This window comes from Triticum dicoccoides, chromosome 3B (assembly GCF_002162155.2).
Source record: "Triticum dicoccoides isolate Atlit2015 ecotype Zavitan chromosome 3B, WEW_v2.0, whole genome shotgun sequence".
Classification (NCBI taxonomy): domain Eukaryota; kingdom Viridiplantae; phylum Streptophyta; class Magnoliopsida; order Poales; family Poaceae; genus Triticum; species Triticum dicoccoides.
The window spans coordinates 671487027-671507244 of NC_041385.1; the positions used below are offsets into that span (position 1 = coordinate 671487027).

The 20218-nt window shown below is 43.1% G+C and overlaps 1 protein-coding gene across 3 annotated transcripts; it reads left to right on the forward strand.

Annotated features, from left to right (window-relative positions):
* Positions 1-5095: 5095 nt before the first annotated feature.
* LOC119277754 (phospholipase ABHD3-like) lies at positions 5096-11484 on the forward strand. Of its 3 annotated transcripts, none has more exons than XM_037559075.1 (14): positions 5097-5556; positions 5796-5885; positions 6266-6333; positions 6410-6486; positions 6625-6714; positions 7009-7131; positions 7624-7701; positions 8227-8312; positions 8966-9014; positions 9279-9335; positions 9522-9652; positions 10030-10113; positions 10364-10430; positions 10767-11484. In XM_037559075.1, exons 1-14 carry the CDS (start codon positions 5321-5323, stop codon positions 11226-11228), a joined length of 1698 nt encoding a protein of 565 aa, XP_037414972.1. In that variant the 5' UTR covers positions 5097-5320; the 3' UTR covers positions 11229-11484. The 3 variants fall into 3 exon arrangements, with proteins under 3 accessions (XP_037414973.1, XP_037414972.1, XP_037414971.1); XM_037559074.1 differs by having other exon boundaries at positions 5100-5556; positions 6404-6486; XM_037559076.1 differs by lacking the exon at positions 10030-10113 and having other exon boundaries at positions 5096-5556; positions 6404-6486.
* The last annotated feature ends 8734 nt before the right edge of the window (positions 11485-20218 follow it).

Below are 20218 nucleotides of genomic sequence, written 5' to 3' on the forward strand. Positions count from 1 at the left end.
TACTACACTAGACCATAAAGGCGCGCATTGCGGCGCCCGTTCATTCTAAATTAACTGTAATAGAAATTTCTTATAAGTAACTGAAATTTATAAATAATTGATTGGGAAACCACATATTTGCTTCACTACCTAACATCGGGTTTTCAGTAGTATAATAATACGCAAAATCTTGAGACAAAATAGGGAAGTGAATAGATCTTGTTTTAATTAGAAGTCTGAACAAATAGCACCCTGCGAGTGAACTTTTCCTGAGTACATCAAGCATAAACGATGTTAGTCCTAATCGGAGGAACAAATCTACCATAAGCATGGTTATGACAGAAATGAAATCCTCAACTCGACAGATCACCAGATCATCAACATTTGATCAACGCAAAAATCATGCCAGGATGGTCTTACTCAGGCATAAATCATCACACTCGGACAATTTTCATGCTAATAGATGATAACGGAACAAAATTGCAAGTTCACAACCCAACATGATAGCTGTGCATATTTCATAATTTCAGTACCGATTCTTGGCCTTCCTCATCACAAGGATATTCCCTCACGTGATTCAAATGTTTTATCAATATAAAAACAAAACAAAAGGTCTATCAAATAACATGCAGAACAAGAAAGAACAGTCCGAGGGGAGGCGGACGAGGTGAAGGGATGCGACACAGTAGACAACGCCGCCATAGCCACCCGAGCCCATCCAAGCAGCTTCTCGTCCATTAATTTACAAACAGTATATGCACTAGCCGGAATAGAATCAAGATAGGGGTAGGCTTCTATCCATGCCAAAGAAAAAACGAAATAATATCGGGAAATCTGCAAGAAAGAGCTAGCAAGAATGGTAGTTGCAGAAAGCAAGAGGAAATACAATACTCTAATCCATATATAAGGGAGCAAAGGCAAAAAAAAGGCAAACAATGAGTAACGCGCCTCCACTCCGAGCAGCAGTAATGGAAGGAGACGTCCAAGCTACCTTCCATTATTCCTCCGACGTAGGGATGCACAACGTCGGGACAAATCGATCGCTCGAAAGAGATTATTTTGGGGTATGATCGAGACAGAGAGAGAGATGGAAAGCACGGTACGGGCCTTGTTTACCAACATTTTGGGCCTATCTATGATTTAACAGTCAGTCGGCCCGATTAAGGAGAGGTTGGCTAGGTCGGCCCTCAGAGTAGCGGCCCCTTGATGCGGTAACGGACTCAGAAACTCAAGTCGTGGGACCTGTAAGATCAACAACGTTAAATAGCACGATCCGACGGCTGACAAATGAAATCGCTGCGGTGAGCCGTAGCTAGCTCCGTTATACTGTTTCTCAATTCCACATCTAAATAAATGACGACACTTCCACTAAAAAATTGTGAAGTTGTGTTCTCCGCTTCATCAACGAAGCTATGTGTTAAGTTGAGGGGGCCATTGCCCCCAACTATAAACCCAATTTCCGGAGAAATTTTTATTGAAGGGCTTAGGGCATCTCCAACGCTGACTCCCAAATCGGACACCGTATCCTTCCATGGACCGGTGGGGATCAATTTACGGACAGTGATGCAGGAGAGAGCCATCCAAAGCTTATTCGCTAATAATCCTCATTTGTTCATTTGGGAGGCAAGAGAAGAGATAGGAGGACCATGCATGTGTTGTGTGGTTGGGAGGCGAGAGAGGGGAGAGGAGGACCACATGGATGTTTTTTGTTGGCTAAGTGGATATCTAAACGCCCGCAAACCAGCCACGAATTTGCTTTCACTATACTGAATTTCGGACATGCGAACTGGTCCGCGAACACTATGGGGACTCGATTGGTAGCAAAAATGGGAAAAGGTGGTCCGAACACCATGGCCCGGACATATACGGGAGGTTTGAGGGTCCGCTTTGGAGATGCCCTTAGATGGGAAAATTTTAGCCTTTGTGAGCCTTAAATAGTCATATTATGTCTTGCTCCACAATTGATTTTGTCTAGCTCCGCCACTGTATAGTTGATTGGCTAATGATCATGCACACATGCACTAGTGTCAGTTTCTACATTACAGTACGTACTAACCACTTCCATCCAACACTAATTTATTAATTTTGTTAACCGGTGATGATTAATGAGATCAAGAACCCTTGGAATTTAGGGGATGAGAGGCGAATCAAGAGGAGGGGAAAGGGCTTACTATTCCACCATTGGGGAGAGGGGCTTCATCAATGGGGCCATTCCCGTCACAAAGAAACACGTGTCACTGTTACTCTGGGTCACCATCGTTGTTCGCGCCATTACAGTTGGACGGGGAGAGGGTGGAGGACGCATGCCGTTGTCGTCTCCCTCGGTAGGGTTGTCGCTGCCCTCCATCATTAGTGCCGATGCTGAACCGAGCACTAGTAGAAACTGGAGCTTTAAAACCGGTTTGTAAGGGCCTTTAGTGTCGGTTATAGAACCGGCACTAAAGCCCCCCCCCCCCTTTAGTACCGGTTCGGCACGAACCGGCGCTAAAGTGCCACCACGTGGCGTGAGCTCGCGTCCTAGTATGGGGGACTTTTAGTACCGGTTGGTGTTACCAACCGGTAATAAAGTTTTTTTTTTGAAAATTTTGAAAAAAAAATTGTTTTTTTTTCTATTTTTAATTTTTCTGAATTATTTGATGATTTAGTCTCTGATCACCTCTCTTAACTGCTCAAGTGTGGATCACTCATTCCAAATCATCTAACTTCCTGACCGGTCACCCATCCCTCTCACTACTCCAGCCCGAGCACGCTTAACTTTCAGGTTCTATTCTCCTTCGTTTCCGAGTCTGCACTTGTTGTTTTTCTGACAATAGTAAGATGTCAATCCTATTAACTCTCAGAAGTTTAGCTTGAGCATGAAGTCACACATTTCACCGTTTGAGTTTGAAACTATTATTCTAAAAAAAACAGTAATTATTTAGTAACGCTAATATTTCTTGAATAAGTTTGACCATAGTTTGACCAAAATTCAAAAAATTGAAATAATTATTTAGTAACACTAATATTCTTGAATAATTATGTAGTAACATTAATACTTCTTGAATAAGTAGTTTGACCAAATTTAACCATTTTTTCTTTAAAAACTAAAATTTGACCATATCTTTTTTTCCTTTTCGAATTTGAGGATTCTAAAAAATTCCAAACAGACCGTAGGCTGTCTCTATCGGATGCGGATTTTCGTGCTGAATTTTTTGATATATTATACGTTTTTTCCGACATCGTATGCAAAAGTTATAGCCGTTTTACATTTTCCCTACACTTTTTGCAAAACATGTCCAAATTTAAGTTTTCAAATTTTCCTAACTAGTAGATATAGTAATATAACTACCTCTCGAAGGATTTTATTTTTTGAAGTTTTTATCATTTTCTTTTGATTTTTTCAAAACTGAAATGGCGATACACGGGGGGGGGGGGTAGAGTTTGAAAATTGGCCCCTTTAGTACTGGTTCGTGGCACGAACCGGTACTATAGGTTAGACCTTTAGTACCGGTTGGTAACACAAACCGGTACTAAAGGGGCTCGTGGGGACCCGGCCTGACGCCAGCCTGCCACTACCCCTTTAGTACCGGTTCGTGGCACGAACCGGTACTAAAGGCTCAACACGAACCGGTACTATTGATCGCAGCCACGAACCGGCACTATTGATCACATTAGTGCCGGTTTTTTTACAAACTGGCACTAATGTGCTTCACATTTGACCCTTTTTCTACTAGTGGAGAGAGAGAGAGAGAGAGAGAGAGACGTGGTTTGGTTCCACGGGGTGGGACACATGAGTTGTTTCCCGACAGTTTCCATGAGGGTTGGGAGGGGTTTAATCCTAGTCAGGTCTAACCAAAGGCAGCCAGATCGGATCCAACCCCCCGCCGAGGCAAAACCCACTGGGAATGACATGATGGTATTACACGAACAAGGCCTAAGCAGGAGAAAGATCATAAGCTCCTCTTCACCGAGAAAAGAAAAGAAAATCTTATACCCCTCAAGACATAGAAAACAAGAAAAAATCATGACAAGCACACTCGTGCGGTTGTTTTCCTCGTACTATCATGATGTACCAAGAAAAACGCGGTTGTTCAAGTACGAGAATGCTTGTCTCAGCCCAAAGTCGGGACTTGCGAGAAAGGAGTCTCATGTCATGACGGTTTGCCTAAAAGCGACAAGAGGAGATGATATCGCTATAGTCCTCCGACAAGATGCCATGAGTTTCGGGCAAGCCATGGAGAGACTAGAATCTAGGCTATGCAACAAGAATAGTGATTGAACATGAGGACTATGTAACAAGAATAGAGATTGAGCAACTCACAAGAGGGCATAACGAGAAAGCAACAAGAGGTGACATATCGCTATAGTCCTCCGCGATTCGGGGTACTCTCATTGTCAAGATTACCGAAGCCAGGTTGATCATTGATCCAGTCATTTATGGCATCTTTCTATATACCTTTTTTTAAGTCAAACAATTTTTATTAGGCAATTGTAAGACAACTCAGTCACTATGAAGCCACATTGATCAACGGTCCACTCACTCTCTAGCAACTGTATGAAAATACGACGATTGTCACGCATGACCACATCTATTCCACATTTATCTTGACAATGTCCTTGGGATGCTTAAGCCACACCTTTCTACCTGCATTATTATCTATACATAACATGTTGTTTATACCGTTTTGGCCCAAATGTATGTTACCGCGGTAGTTAAAATGTCATGTGTTACTAAAAAAGTTAAAATGTTCATAGTATCTTGGCTTTACATGTTTACTAAAAAAAAGATCCATAAACACTAGCACCCAGGACATATTTTTATAGAAGGAGCCCACCCGGGTGAGATCGCGGGAATTCGTTTCCGACTGCAGTCGAACCCCGGTCTACAAGGAAGCGCCACTAGGCTACTGCCTAGTCGTCTACATGTTTATTAGAAGTAAAGAATCTAGAGCAAAGAGGACATGACTTGGAGATTATTCCTAAGCGGGAGAAAGATCATGAGCTCCTCCTCACCGAGAAAAGAAGGATCGTGACAAGTCCGTACGTACGTGGTTGTTCAACCGCAGCAACCTCCGCCCAAATCGGGGACCCGCGAGGGAGGAGCCTCGTGTCCTGAGCGACGGTTTTTGCCTAAAGGCGACAGAGAGGGCGACGCGACGTCTCGCTCTCGTGTTCGTCCTCCGGCTCGCGTCGGGTCCGCCCCGCATCTCCGTCCGTCGCGTGGGTCGCGGCCTCCGCCGCTCCTGGAAACTGCCGCTCGAACAACCTTCCATATATACCACTGCTCCCACTCTCCCTCTCTCCCGGCTCCTCCCTCCCTCCCTACCCCCGGCCTCGTCTCGTCCGATCCCCGCGCCCCGCAATGGCAGCCGAGTCGGCCGGCGAGCTGCTGCGCCGCGCGGCGGCGCTGGTCCCTGCGGAGCACTACGCGCTCGCGGCCCTCGTCGCCGTGTCGGTCCTCGCGTACCGGTTCGTGGAGCTCCACGTCATCGGCGACCTCCTCCGCGGCCTCCGCGGCCGCCGCGTCGAGCTCACCTTCCACCCGGCCTCCGAGATCTACCACTGCGTCGCCTCCAAGTGCCGCTCGCTCCACGGCAGGTACACACACACGGCCGCCAGGCGCCAGGCCCTGGGCCTGATCGGCAAATTTTCTCGGTCGCGTCAGAAATAGCAGGACCCGAATAATAATTAAATTAAATGCCGCCTGGGGTTTTCAGTCTAATCGCTCGGCCACCGCAATTCGTGGTCAAAGCTGCATTGGTGCGACTGACTGTTTTCCGGCATTTCGTCATGGCTGCCTGAGATTGACTGTGCTTGTGTTATGACGATGGATGCAGGTACCTGGCGACGCCTTGGCTTGCGAGCCCGCATTTGCAGACATTGTTCCTGGGAATCCATGGGAGACCGCCGTCCTTCACCTACAAAAGGTTAGGCTAGATCCTTGTAGAGATTAGTTAGTACAAGTGCATTGTACTCTTGAACATTGCAAACTATCCGATTATAGTGTCCCTTTGTAAATTTTAGTACAGTCTGCACTGGCAATTATTCTGCTACTGTATTACAAATCTAACTACACGCCGGACTGTAGTTGCTGGTTCTGTGAACGCAAAACAATCAACTCATGTGATTTAATTTGGCTATGTATTATTTCTTCATGGCTGCTGTTATTGCTATCCAATATGATAAAGATCAATGCATTATCTCTTTTTGTTCATGATGTATGACTTCTTGATTCTGGAGGAGCACAAGAATCACTTTCCTCATTTTTTTGGTTGACAATGGACCGATTATACCCTCTATACTGCAGGCAACTGTACACAGTTCGTGATGGTGGAACCATTGCTTTGGATTGGCTGCTGGCCTTTGATTTGGAGGGTATGGGGCTCGCATATTGTGGAATTGTATATATCATATATGGTGGTGTCTGACATTTTTAGCTTGGCAGATGCAGATGAGATCATTTCAAAAGATTCTTCAACACCCCTTTTAGTTGTCGTCCCTGGATTAACCAGTGATTCTGATGCTGCTGTTAGTCTCTAACCTTTTTCTGATGTTGGCTTATACAGTTATACCTGTGTTGCATTTTTGAAGAGCTCTGGGTTTCATGATTAGATAACTTATTACTATATTTGGTAACCATTCTAAAGATTTAGTTGGCTATTGCAGTATGCAAAACACTTGGTTCATTCCATGGCAAGAAAAGGGTGGAATGTTGTTGTAAGTAACCACAGGGGTCTTGGTGGTGTGTCCATTACAGTAAGTTCAGTTATATAATTTACATTTCCAGTTATTTGTATTTCACTTCGCAATCTCCCTGTCACCTTGCTGCATACTTACAAATTCTTGATTACTGTTTGGAGTTCGCTTGTCACCTGTAAATTGTCAAGAAGATTAATGTCTATTACTTGAGCTATAAACCTGGTTACCTTAAAATGACCAGAACATGCCGAAAGTCAAAGTTGTAGACTGCAGAAAGAAGTTTGATTTGCACTGAATGAATTGATTTGGACATTCACCATCACTCACCCATAAATTTTATTTGCCTGGCAGTCAGATTGCCTCTACAATGGTGGATGGACAGAAGATGTCCGAGAAGTTATTAATTATCTCCATCGCAAGTATCCAAAGGCTCCGATGTTCTGTGTTGGTACAAGCATAGGTGCCAATATTCTGGTATGTTATCTTTGTCTAAACTTGCCTTTCATTTTCTACCACAAGTGACGATTGAACAGTTGTTAGTTGCTTAGTCTACTAACACCACTTGGACCTTTGTATTTGACTTTGATTTAGTTTTAAAACTATAACTTCTTTACATACTACGTAAGAAACTAGACTGTACCATCCAGGAAGTGTCTGAAACCAGCTATTCTATTAAGTCTTCCCTCCACATATGATGTTAAACTAAGTAGTTTTTTGAAGAAAAATTATACACACATAATTAATGCAAATCTACCCTTTTTTCTCTCGCCAAAACCCCCGTAAGGATCATTTGGCAATCCTTGTCAGATCTATCATTTAGGTAATGTGGATTTCTACTATTGTGTTCACTAACTCCCGTGCTGCTCTTGCTTATTATCTTAATAAATGCTAAAGTATGTCACTGGATCTAAGAGCAATCTTGATATATGTACTGACAATGTGTATTGAATACACATCTTTGCCCAGGTCAAGTACCTTGGAGAAGAAGGTGAGAGTACTCCTCTGGCTGGTGCTGCATCTATTTGTTCTCCATGGGATCTGGTGGTTAGTTGCTGGACCTGATTAACTGTAGTACATATTACTTATAACTGCATATGCAATTTACTGCAACTCTCACTAATTTTGAACTTAGTTTGGCACCACCTTCCTGAGAAGAATGTATTTGTCATGAATAAAGAGATTCACTGCTCAAAGAACCTATGAATAATCTTTCATATGTTTTGATTTATTGGTGACTTAGGGTTAGGGTGGCATCTGGGGAGATTTCTGGAAGTGCTTTTGATTTTTTCTTGTTTACCGAAAACTGTTAGGGGAGGCCGCAGCAGTAAATTTAAGTATCAAATTTTGTTTTTGCTTTACTATTACAGAGTTATCAATTCTTAACCTCCTCTTTTGAGTCCTAGCAAAATCATTTCGATAGAATGGCAAGGATTCTCTTCTGTACTACCAAGTTTACCCAATTGCTTCCACAGAGCAACACCAAGTCAGCACTTAGCATCATTGTATCAGTGCAACACCAATTCAGCGCTTAGAATCATTGTATTTTGTCATTTAACTTCAATTTTGTAGGTATGTGACAGATTTATTTCCCGTAAGCTTGTGCAACGGTTTTATGACAAAGCCCTTGCATTTGGTCTAAAGGGCTATGCAAAGCTGTAAGTATCCGGTCCTTAGTAAGCATTTTTACATTACTCTTTTTACCGAATCTCCAGTTTTGACGTCATTCTTACTGTTTTGGTTTTGGTGCTACTGCTATACTCTCCTGTAGATTCCTACCATGTGTATATAACCTAAATTTAGTTTTTTTAATAAATTAAAGTCTCACTTGAGGACAGAAGATAAACTTTGTCTATGTAACCCTAGTTCAGTGATGCCATTTTTTGTAGTTCTAATTCTTTTACAGCTTGGTAATACATGTCTGTACAAGGGGAAAAACTATATTTTGTACAGGTTTGAGCAAATGTGTGATATGTTCCCATTATCCAATAATCTCTGCAGCTTTGCCAAAAATAAAACAATGTCTATGCAAGTGTATTGGTTCCTTTAGCAGTCTGGAGCTAGAACAGAACCTAGAAATGCTCTATATTTTCCATTTTTTGGTTGCAAGAGGCACTGGGTACAAGTCTATTGTCCATACTGCACTTCTGATCTGATCTCACTATGTTAGTACCCTTTGCACAGTGGTGACAGGAATAATGACAAAAGATCCAAGTTGTAGTTCGTGGCACTAAAACTTGTAATCGATTATATGATGGCTGTTGAGCAAGAGGGCCCTTTCTTAGATGCCTTACGTTTTCCCCTTTTGCAGACATCAACCTGTCTTGGCTCGCCTTGCAAATTGGGAGGGTATTAAAAAGGTTTGACTCGCTCTGCTGCAAAATTGTTTCAGGCACTGAATAAATTTGTGGGATTTATACTGAAACTGTCCTTCTGTTAATTTGGTCGCTTTCCCTTTGTGGAGCCAGAACACCGATTTGTTGGCATGCACCGTTTTATAATTAGCTACCTCTCTACTTTAAATGCTGCCAACAGTTTGACTACTTTGCTACTTCATAACTGGGAGAATTCATTTAGAGGGATTATTCACGACGTGTGATATTCATTTTTTTTCATTTTTTCAGTCACGCTCTATCCGGGAGTTTGACCACCATGCCACTTGCATTGTTGCAAAATATGAGGTACCTTCCTAGCACGCACCAGTTGCCTAGCTTTGCTCATTACCTGACTCTGTCATCAATCAGATGTCTTACTCTTCCTGTTGCTTAAATCACATGCCCACTGCTCTATGATTATAAGATTAAGAACAGCTTGCTGTTGAATGATGGGAGAATCTCATTGCTCACGTAATTTTTCTTGTTTCTCAGACTGTGGATACCTACTACCGCCGGTGCAGCAGTGCTAGTTTTGTTGGTAATGTGTCAGTTCCCTTGCTTTGTATAAGTGCTTTGGATGACCCCCTTTGCACAAGAGAGGCAATTCCTTGGGATGAATGCAGGTGAATTTTTTTTCCTTGTAACAAGCATTCTCCTGAAATTTATATTTTCTATACCAATGTTAAAGCATGAGTTCTTTCTGAGTTTGATCCAATCAATCCAGAGCATACATAAGGAATTGATCCAATGGATGAGAAAATAAGCTCAAACACATGCGCTAGTTATCCTCTTATTCCACATCTAGCTCTCTTAACTTCTTAACAAATTTCTCTGTACATGTTTCTATCCCATCACATTCCTTATGTTTGATTCACATACCCTGCTGCTTCTCTTGCTCGCACGTCATTTTATATTTCACAGGATGTATAATGTGAATACGTCCATTGCATGTACATGATTGCCAGTATGTACTCATTGAAAGCATCTTGATTTGATTTAGAGCCAACAAGAACATTGTTTTGGCGACTACTCAGAATGGTGGCCATCTTGCATTTTTTCAAGGACTAACTGCTGGAAAACTATGGTATTGATGATCGTACTAAATCTGAAATGTCTAGTATATCCATGTGAGTTGTACTCCCTCCGTTCCCAAATATTTGTCTTTCTAGGCATTTCAAATGTACACAACATACGGATGTATGTAGACATATTTTAGAGTGTAGATTCACTCATTTTGCTCCGTATGTAGTCACTTGTTGAAATCTCTAGGAAGACAAATATTTGGGAACGGAGGGAGTATGTTTATTGCATGATTTAATTGATATACTTTGTAGGTGGGTCGGAGCTGTGTCTGAGTTCCTCTGTGCTCTGCACGACAGCTCGTACATGCATCGACAAAAGGTGTGTCACTATATCATGGTTCATGGATGGTGTTTTGCCTCCTGGGTCCATTGGAGCTCGAAATTTTCAAGAAATGAAAAACATACTTTAAAGTTTCAGGGAAATTTTGAAAATACATAAAGATGTGATCTACATGCATGTAAAATAGTTAAATCTATATGTACTTGTGCAAAAAAAAAGGAAAAATAAAACAGATCTCTTTAGGAACACCAAAATGTGTTTTGGAAACTTTGAATAAAAAGGGGCTCCAAGTGAACTGAGCTCATCTTATGATATCGTTGCGCACCCAATTTTGGTAATGGTCTTTTGGTTTGTTCATGCCGTAACTGAATGCAGGCGGAAGATCATGTCTTGCATTCTTCACTGGAGTCGTCCATTGACAAGAGCCCGTACGTCAACATCCTTGCAGACGGAATGATAGCTCCGGTCGGAAACGATGGCCCCCCTTCTAGCCAGATCACCGATGATCTGAAGCCGGATGCCACGGTGAACAGCACACAACATGATGAACAAGCCAAGGAAGTGGAGAACAAAAGCGTCACGGATGCAGATACAGTGCCCGCTCAAAGCCCTGCAGCTGCAGGGTACGCAAAGCAGCAAGGGGAGGAACGCTACGTTGATAAGATCCGCGACGCCATCGCTCCCGTCAAGAGATCCGTAAACAAGCTCGCCCGGTACCAAGGGAGGTCGGTCTGGCTCCTCGCGTACGTTGCCTTGGTGACATCGTGGCCGCTGCTTGGCTCCCTGGCTTTCATGCTCTTCAGGAAAAAGTCGAGGAATCCTCTGTCCGCCAAGTAACCATGGGGCAGATAAGTAAACTGTGCTCATAGTATTTATTATACTTACTCTGTTTGCATCATGGTCTGTATGTACGCCATGGTGCAGTGGTCGGAATAATAACAGTGTCATACGTGCACCTGCCTTCAGTTAAGCTATATACGTGTTGAGGCAATTTTATACCGATAAGATGCTTCCATATCGTCGTGTTGCTATCTCGCAACAACCTGCATCTATGTTAGTACTACCGTGGAAGAGAAAAAGGCTGAGTTTGTCTTGTTGATCCCCTCTCCGTGCACTTGGTAGAGACAAGTGGCTGGTGTGGAGTTTCTGTCTTCTTTAATCCAAGTGAGAATGAGGAAATTGTTGGTTTGCGTCGGCGGTAAACATTGCAAGTGTCAACCATTTGAAGCGAAGGGACAATGGCTGACACTGATGTATCCAGCTAGCCGCTTGATGGTCCGATTTGCTTGGATTGTCTACGATTTCGGTGCAGTGACTAGTGAGATATCTTTTCGGAGCACTTGTCCGATTCCGATTCCTGGCCACACACGCGCGGCCCCGGCCGGCCTCTGCTCCGCTTTCGTTCTTGGCCTAGCATAAAATCCCCTTCCCGCCTTTTCACGCCGATAAGATGTGCTTTTCTGAGAAACGATTCTGAATTTTCCGCTGGGAGATATACTTGCATCTCCCTCCGAATAATCTATTCGTTGTCACGCAAGCCACTTTGACTTGTGTATATACTACTAGTACTAGTACTTATATAACTATATATGGTGGAGAAATTATGGTGGCTTGTGATTTGCTGGCCTGTTGCGTGAGCCATTCCGTCCGATCTTGAGGCGTGCACGGTTTTCACAAGACTGATAAACAAATACTGCCAAGGTCAACTACTAATCCTTCCAACTCTCTGCTGGATAATCGAAAACTACGTAAGTAGCTGCATATACGTGCTGGCCCCACCACAGCCAAATGTAGAGCCAAAGTACTTCTAGGGAGCGAGTTTGGCGAGACGGCTGCGTCGGTCGCTATGACTGGTCTGGTTTAAGCAGCACCGAGGCGGGTGTGCCCAGGCCAGCTGCCCAACGGTGATTTGGACTGAAAGAACGAACAGGACCGCACGAACCAACAGGTCAGGCACAGTGTGCTTCTGTTGGAGTGCGTGAGATGTTTCTTCGCTTGTGTGGTGTCCCATGTGCGGCGGATGACCTCAGGGATGATGTCAAAACGAGTTTCTTCTTCTGCCGCGTCGCCGTCGCCATTGTGGCAGCTCTTGTGTGCCGTGACATCCTTGCCAATGTAGTGAGCTCCTGTGTGCATCCTGGCCATAGATTTTTGTGGGTGTTTGCAATTTTTGGTTGATAGCTTACCAAGCTGGCCACATATTTCCTGGATGTTTCTAGTAAGATTTTACGAACTTCTATCGACAGCTTCTTTCCATGTGCTGCTCAATGACACTGTTGGCACCCCCATTCCTCACGGGGGGAGGCTTGCGGCAGGGCAACCCCCTCTCCCCTCTGCTGTTTGTAATGACGACAGGCCCCGTCAACCACGTCCTTGAGCATGCCACCACCATCGGCCTCCTTCCAAGGTTCGGGGGACGCACGCGCATGATCAGGGCATCGCTATGTGCGGGAGATGCGGCTATTTTTTGTGACCGCAACTAAAGACGACGTCTTGAAGCTTGCCTTGATCCTCCACCACTTTGGGATTGTCAAGGGCCTGGTAACTAACTGTTAGAAGAGCTCGACGGTGCCGATCCGATGCCATGGGATTGACCTCAATGATGTGCTCCGCGACTTCCTGACAATTAGACCCGCTTTCCGCATAAGATACCTTGGGCTCCCGCTTACCACTGGTTGCATTAGGCGTAGCGATTTGCAGCACCTTTGAGGACAAGGTGGCAGCCAAGTCGATGTCGTGGTGTGGCAGGCACACTACCACAATCGGGAGAAATGTTTTGGTAAAGGATGTGCCCACCTCGCTTGTCATCTACCACCTCACCCCGTTGGACAACCCCATTTGTTGTTCTATGCTACATTGATAAGCTTCGGCATGCGTGCCTTTGGGCGGCTAGCGACAAGGCCTTGGTGCAAATGTAAGACCTGGTGGGATAAAGTTTGTTGTCCTTGGAATCCTTAACCTGGAAAATTTTGTTCCCGCTCTTCGCCTGCGATGGCTTTGGCTTGAATGGACGGACGACTCTAAGTCTTGGATTGGCCTCGGGAACCCCTACACCAATGACGATAGAGATATCAGTTGTCATTGGTGATGGAGAGAAGGTGAGGTTATGGAGCTCACCGTGAACCTAAATCGATAGATCTCGGGGTAGGGGATCCTAAGCTAGGTGTCTAGGAGCGATGGTAACAAGGACACATGATTATACCTAGGTTCGGGCTCTCTGAAGAGATAATAACGTACGTCATGCTTGTGTTTATTGCGTTGGAGAGTTTAGTAAGAGGACTACGTCGGTATGATTGCAATTTCTTGAGCTTGCATTGATTTTTCCCTTGAAGAGAAAATGGTGATGCCGCAAAGTAGAGATAAGTCTTTCCCTCAGTTAAGAACCAAGGTATCAATCCAGTAGGAGGCACAAGCAAGTCCCCAATAGATGCACCTGCACAAACTAACAAACACTTGCACACAACGCGAAAAAGAGGTTGTCGATCCCTTCACGGTTACTAGCAAGAGTGAGATATGATAGAGATAGTTATAAAAGATAAGTAAAAAGGTAAACGTAAATAAATTGCAGCAAGATATTTTTGGATTTTTGGTTTTATAGATCTGAAATAATATGGTAAAAAAATAGACCCGGGGGCCATAGGTTTCACTAGAGGCTTCTCTCTTGAAGAAAGCATACGGTGGGTGAACAGATTACTGTTGAGCAATTGATAGAAAAACGCATAGTAATGACGATATCTAAAACAATGATCATGAATATAGGCATCACGTCCGTGACAAGTAGACCGACTCATACCTGCATGTACTACTATTACTCCACACATCGACCGCTATCCAGCATGCATCTAGTGTATTAAGTTAACAAGAATGGAGTAACGCCTTAAGCAAGATGACATGATGTAGAGGGATAGATCCAAATAATATGATAAAAACCCCATCTTTTTATCCTTAATGGCAACAATACAATACGTGCCTCGCTACCCCTACTGTCACTGAGTGAGAACACTGCAAGATTGACCCCAAAACAAAGCACTCTCCCATTGCAAGATATATCAATCTAGTTGGCCAAACCAAATCAATAGATCAGAGAGAAATACAAAGCTATCTTAATCATGCATAAAAGAGTTCAGAGAAGATTCAAATAATATTCATAGATAATCTGATCATAAACCCACAATTCATCGAATCTCAACAAACACACCGCAAAAGAAGATTACATCGAATAGATCTCCAAGAACATCGAGGAGAACATTGTATTGAAGATCAAAGAGAGAGAAGAAGCCATCTAGCTACTAGCTATGCGAAGGAAATATGCCCTAGAGGCAATAATAAAGTTGTTACTTTATATTTCCTTATTTCATGATAAATGTTTATTATTCATGCTAGAATTGTATTAACCGGAAACTTGATACATGTGTGGAGATATAGACAAAAACACCGTGTCCCTAGTAAGCCTCTACTAGACTAGCTCGTTAATCAAAGATGGTTAAGTTTCCTAACCATAGACATGTGTTGTCATTTGATGAATGGGATCACATCATTAGGAGAATGATGTGATGGACAAGACCCATCCGTTAGATAGCATATTGACCGTTCAGTTTTATTGATATTCCTTTCTTCATGTCAAATACATATTCCTTCAACTATGAGATTATGTAACTCCCGGATACCGGAGGAATGCCTTGTGTGCTATCAAACGTCACAACATAACTGGGTGATTATAAATACGCTCTACAGGTATCTCCGAAGGTGTTTGTTGAGTTGGCATAGATCGAAATTAGGATTTGTCACTCCAAGTATCGGAGAGGTATATCTGGGCCCTCTCGGTAATACACATCATAAGAAGCCTTGCAAGCAAAGTGACCAATGAGTTAGTTGCAGGATGATGTATTACGGAACAAGTAAAGAGACTTACCGGTAATGAGATTGAACTAGGTATGAAGATACTGACGATCGAATCTCAGGAAAGTAACATATCGATGACAAAGGGAATAACGTTTGTTGTCATACGGTTCGACCGATAAAGATATTCGTAGAATATGTGGGAGCCAATATGAGAATCCAGGTTCCGCTATTGGTTATTGACCGTAGAGGTGTCTGGGTCATGTCTACATAGTTCTCGAACCCGTAGGGTTCGCATGCTTAACGTTCGATGACGATATAGTATTACATGAGTTATGTGATTTGGGACCGAATGTTGTTCAGAGTCTCGGATGAGATCACGGACAAGACGAGGAGTCTTGAAATGGTCGAGAGGTAAAGATTGATATATAGGACGATGGTATTCGGACAATGGAAGTGTTCCGGAGGGTACCAGGTACATATAGGATCACCGGAAGGGGTTCCGGGCACCCCCGACAAAAGATATGGGCCTTATGGGCCAAGAGGGGAACACACCAGCCACAAGGGGCTGGTGCGCCCCCCATATGGGCCGGACAAAGAGGAGAAGGAAAGAGGGAAAGGGAAAAAGGAAAAGTAGGAAGTACTACTTCCTTCTTCCCCCTTTCCTTCCCCCCTGGCAATTTATGGAAATGGGGCGCCACTTGGGAAAACCCCAAGTAGGATTCAGATCCTACTTGGGGCGCCCCATGGTTGCCTCCCCTCTCCCTCCCACCTATATATATGAGGAGGGGGGCGCCTAGCGCACCCACGACATAATCTTAGCCGTGTGCGGCGGCCCTCCTCCATCGTTTACACTCCCAGCCATATTTTCGTAGTGCTTAGGCGAAGCCCTGCGAGGATCACTTCACCATCATCGTCACCATGCCGTTGTGCTGACGGAACTCATCTACTACCTCGACAACTTGCTGGATCAAGAAGGTGAGGGACGTCACCGAGCTGAACGTGTCCAGAACTCGGAGGTGCCGTACGTTCGGCACTCGATCGGTGGATCGGGAAGAAAATTCGACTATATCAACTGCGTTGTGAAACGCTTTCGCTTATGGTCGACGAGGGTACGTAGACATATTCTCCCCCTCATTGCTATGCATCTCCTACATAGATCTTGCATGAGCGTAGGATTTTTTTTGAAATTGCATGCTATGTTTCCCAACAGTGGTATAAGAGTCAGGTCTATGCGTAAATGATATGCACGAGTAGAACACAAAGAGTTGTGGGCGGTGATCGTCATACTGCTTACCACCAATGTCTTATTTTGATTCGGCGGTATTGTTGGATGAAGCGCCCGGACCAACCTTACATGACCACGTTCATGAGACTGGTTCCACCGACAGACATGCAACTAATTTTGCATAAAGGTGGCTGGCGGGTGTCTGCTTATCCTACTTTAGTTGAATCGAATTTGACTGTGGCCGGTCCTTGTTGAAGGTTAAAATGACAAACTTGATAAATCACCATTGTGGTTTTTGTGCCGTAGGTAAGAACGGTTCTTGCTAGAAGCCCGTAGTAGCCACGTAAAACTTGCAACAACAAAGTAGAGGACATCTAACTTGTTTTGCAGGGCATGTTGTGATGTGATATGGTCAAGACATGATGTGATATACGTTATTCTATGAGATGATCATGTTTTGTAAAAGTTATCGGCAACCGGCATGAGCCTTATGGTTGTCTCTTTATTGTATGAAATGCAAACACCATGTAATTGCTTTACTTTATCACTATGCGTTAGCGATAGTTGTAGAAGAAATAGTTGGCGAGACGACCACGATGCAACGATGGAGATCAAGCGAGCCGGTGACGATGGAGATCATGACGATGCTTTGGAGCTAGAGATCAAAATCACAAGATGATGATGGCCATATCATGTCACTATTTTGATTGCATGTGATGTTAATCTTTTATGCATCTTATTTTGCTTAGTATGACGGTAGCATTATAAGATGATCCCTTAACTAAAATTTCAAGGTAAAAGTGTTCTCCCTGAGTATGCACCGTTGCTACAGTTCGTCGTGTTGAGACACCACATGATGATCGGGTGTGATAGACTCTATGTTCACATACAATGGGTGTAAGCCAGATTTACACACGCGAAATACTTGGGTTAAACTTGACGAGCCTAGCATGTACAGCCATGGCCTCGGAACACTAGAGATCGAAAGATCGAACATGAATCATATAGTAGATATGGTCAACATAGAGATGTTCACCTTTGATGACTACCCCATCTCACGTGATGATCGGACACGGGTTAGTTGATTTGGATCACGTTACACTTAGATGACTTGAGGGATGTCAGTTTAAGTGGGAGTTCTTAAGTAACTTGATTAATTGAACTTTAATTTATCATGAACTTAGTCCTGATAGTATTTGCAAATTATGTTGTAGATCAATAGCTCGTGTTGTAACTCCCCTATGTTTTTTGATATGTTCCTAGAGAAAACTAAGTTGAAAGATGATAGTAGCAATGATGCAGACTGGGTCTGTGATCTGAGGATTATCCTCATTGCTGCACAGAAGAATTATGTCAATGATGCACCACTAAGTGACAAACCTATTACAGGAGCAGATGCAGATGTTATGAACGTTTGGCAAGCTCGATATGGTAACTACTTGATAGTTTAGTGCACCATGCTTTACGGCTTAGAACCGGGACTTCAAAAACATTTTGAACGCCACAGAGCATATGAGATGTTCAAAGAGCTGAAATTGGTATTTCAGACTCATGCCCATGTTGAGAGGTATGAGACCTCTGACAAGTACTTTGCCTAAGCGATGGAGGAGAATAGCTCAGCTAGTGAGCATGTGCTCAGAATGTCTGGGTACTACAATCGCTTGAATCAAGTGGGAGTTAATCTTCTAGATAAGATAGTGATTGACAAAGTTCTCTAGTCAAAATCACCAAGCTACTAGAACTCCGTGATGAACTATAATATGCAAGGGACGACAAAAACGATTCCCGAGTTTTTTGCGATGCTGAAATCAGCAAAGGTAGAAATCAATAAAGAGCATCAAGTGTTGATGGTTAACAAGACCACTAGTTTCAAGAAAAAGGGCAAGGGAAAGAAAGGGAACTTCATGAAGAATGGCAAGCAAGTTGTCACTCCCGTGAAGAAGCCAAAAGCTGGACCTAAGCCTGAAACTGAGTGCTTCTACTGCAAAGGGAATGGTCACTAGAAGCGGAACTGCCCCAAATACTTGGCGGATAAGAAGGATGGCAAAGTAAACAAAGGTATATTTGATATACATGTGTACCTTACTAGTATTCGTAGTAGCTCCTGGGTATTTGATATTGGTTCAGTTGCTAAGATTAGTAACTCAAAACAGGAGTTGCAGAATAAATAGAGACTAGTTAAGGGCGAGGTGACGATGTGTGTTGGAAATGATTCGAAGGTTGATACGATCACCATCGCACGCTCCCTCTACCTTCGGGATTAGTGTTGAACCTAAATAAATGTTACTTGGTGTTTGCGTTGAGCATGAATATGACTGGATCATGTTCATTGCAATACAATTATTCATTTAATTTAGAGAATAATTGTTATTCTGTTTACATGAATAAAACCTTCTATGGTCATACACCCAATGTGAATGGTTTATTGAATCTCAATCGTAGTGATACACATACTCATAATATTGATGCCAAAAGATGCAAAGTTGATAATGATAGTGCAACATACTTTTGGCACTACCGTTTAGGTCATATTGGTGTAAAGCGCATGAAGAAACTCCATATGGATGGACTTTTGGAATCACTTGATTATGAATCATTTGATACTTGTGAACCATGCCTCATGGGCAAGATGACTAAAACTCCATTCTTCGGAAAAATGGAGCGAGCTAATAACTTACTGGAAATAATACATACCAATGTATGCGGTCCGATGAGTGTTGAAGCATGCAGCGGGTATCGCTATTTTCTCACCTTCACTGGTGATTTAAGTAAATATGGGTATATCTACTTGATGAAACACAAGATTGAAAAGTTCAAAGAATTTCAGAGTGAAGTGGAGAATCATCGTAACAAGAAAATAAAGTTTCTACGATCTGATCGCAGATGCGAATATTTGAGTTACGAGTTTGGCCTTCATTTAAACAATGTGGAATTGTTTCACAACTCATGCCACCTGGAACACCACAGCATAATGGTGTGTCCGAACATCGTAACGACACTTTATTAGATATGGTACGATATATGATGTCTCTTACCGATTTACCACTATCGTTTTGGGGTTATGAATTAGAGACAACCGCAGTCATGTTAAATATGGCACCGTCTAAATCCGTTGAGATGACACCGTATGAACTGTGGTTTAGCAAGAAACCTAAGCTGTCGTTTATTAAAATTTGGGGTTGCGACACTTATGTCAAAAGGCTTCAGCCTGATAAGACCGAACCCAAATCGGAGAAGTGCGTCTTCATAGGAAACCCTAAGGAAACAATTGGGTACACCTTCCATCACAGATCCGAAGGCAAGATCTTTGTTGCTGAGAATATGTCCTTTCTAGAGAAGGAGTTTCTCTCGAAAGAAGTGAGTGGGAGGAAAGTAGAACTTGATGAGGTAAATGTACCTTCAATCAAATTGGAAAGTAGTACATCAGAGAAATTTTTTCCCGTGATGCCTACATCAACTAGAGAGGAAGCTAAAGATGATGATCATGAAACTTCAGATCAATTTACTATTGAATTTCGTAGGTCAACCAGAGCATGGTCCGCACCATAGTGGTATGGTAATCCTGTTCTAGAAGTCATATTACTAGACCACGACAAACTTACGAAGTGTGAAGAAGCTATGATGCGCCCAGATTTCGATAAATGGCTTGAGGCCATGAAATTTGAGATAGGATCCATGTATGAGAACAAAGTGTGGACTTTGGTGGACTTGCCCGATGATCGGCGAGCCATAAAGAATAAATGTATCTTCAAGAAGAAGG

Excerpts from the sequence above, each read along its gene's own strand:
- LOC119277754 (XM_037559074.1), top strand. The coding sequence starts at position 5,321 with ATGGCAGCCGAGTCGGCCGGCGAGCTGCTGCGCCGCGCGGCGGCGCTG. Across the intron at positions 7,132-7,623 it reads GCATAGGTGCCAATATTCTG|GTCAAGTACCTTGGAGAAGA; the intron begins GTATGTTATCTT and ends ATCTTTGCCCAG. Across the intron at positions 9,336-9,521 it reads GCATTGTTGCAAAATATGAG|ACTGTGGATACCTACTACCG; the intron begins GTACCTTCCTAG and ends CTTGTTTCTCAG.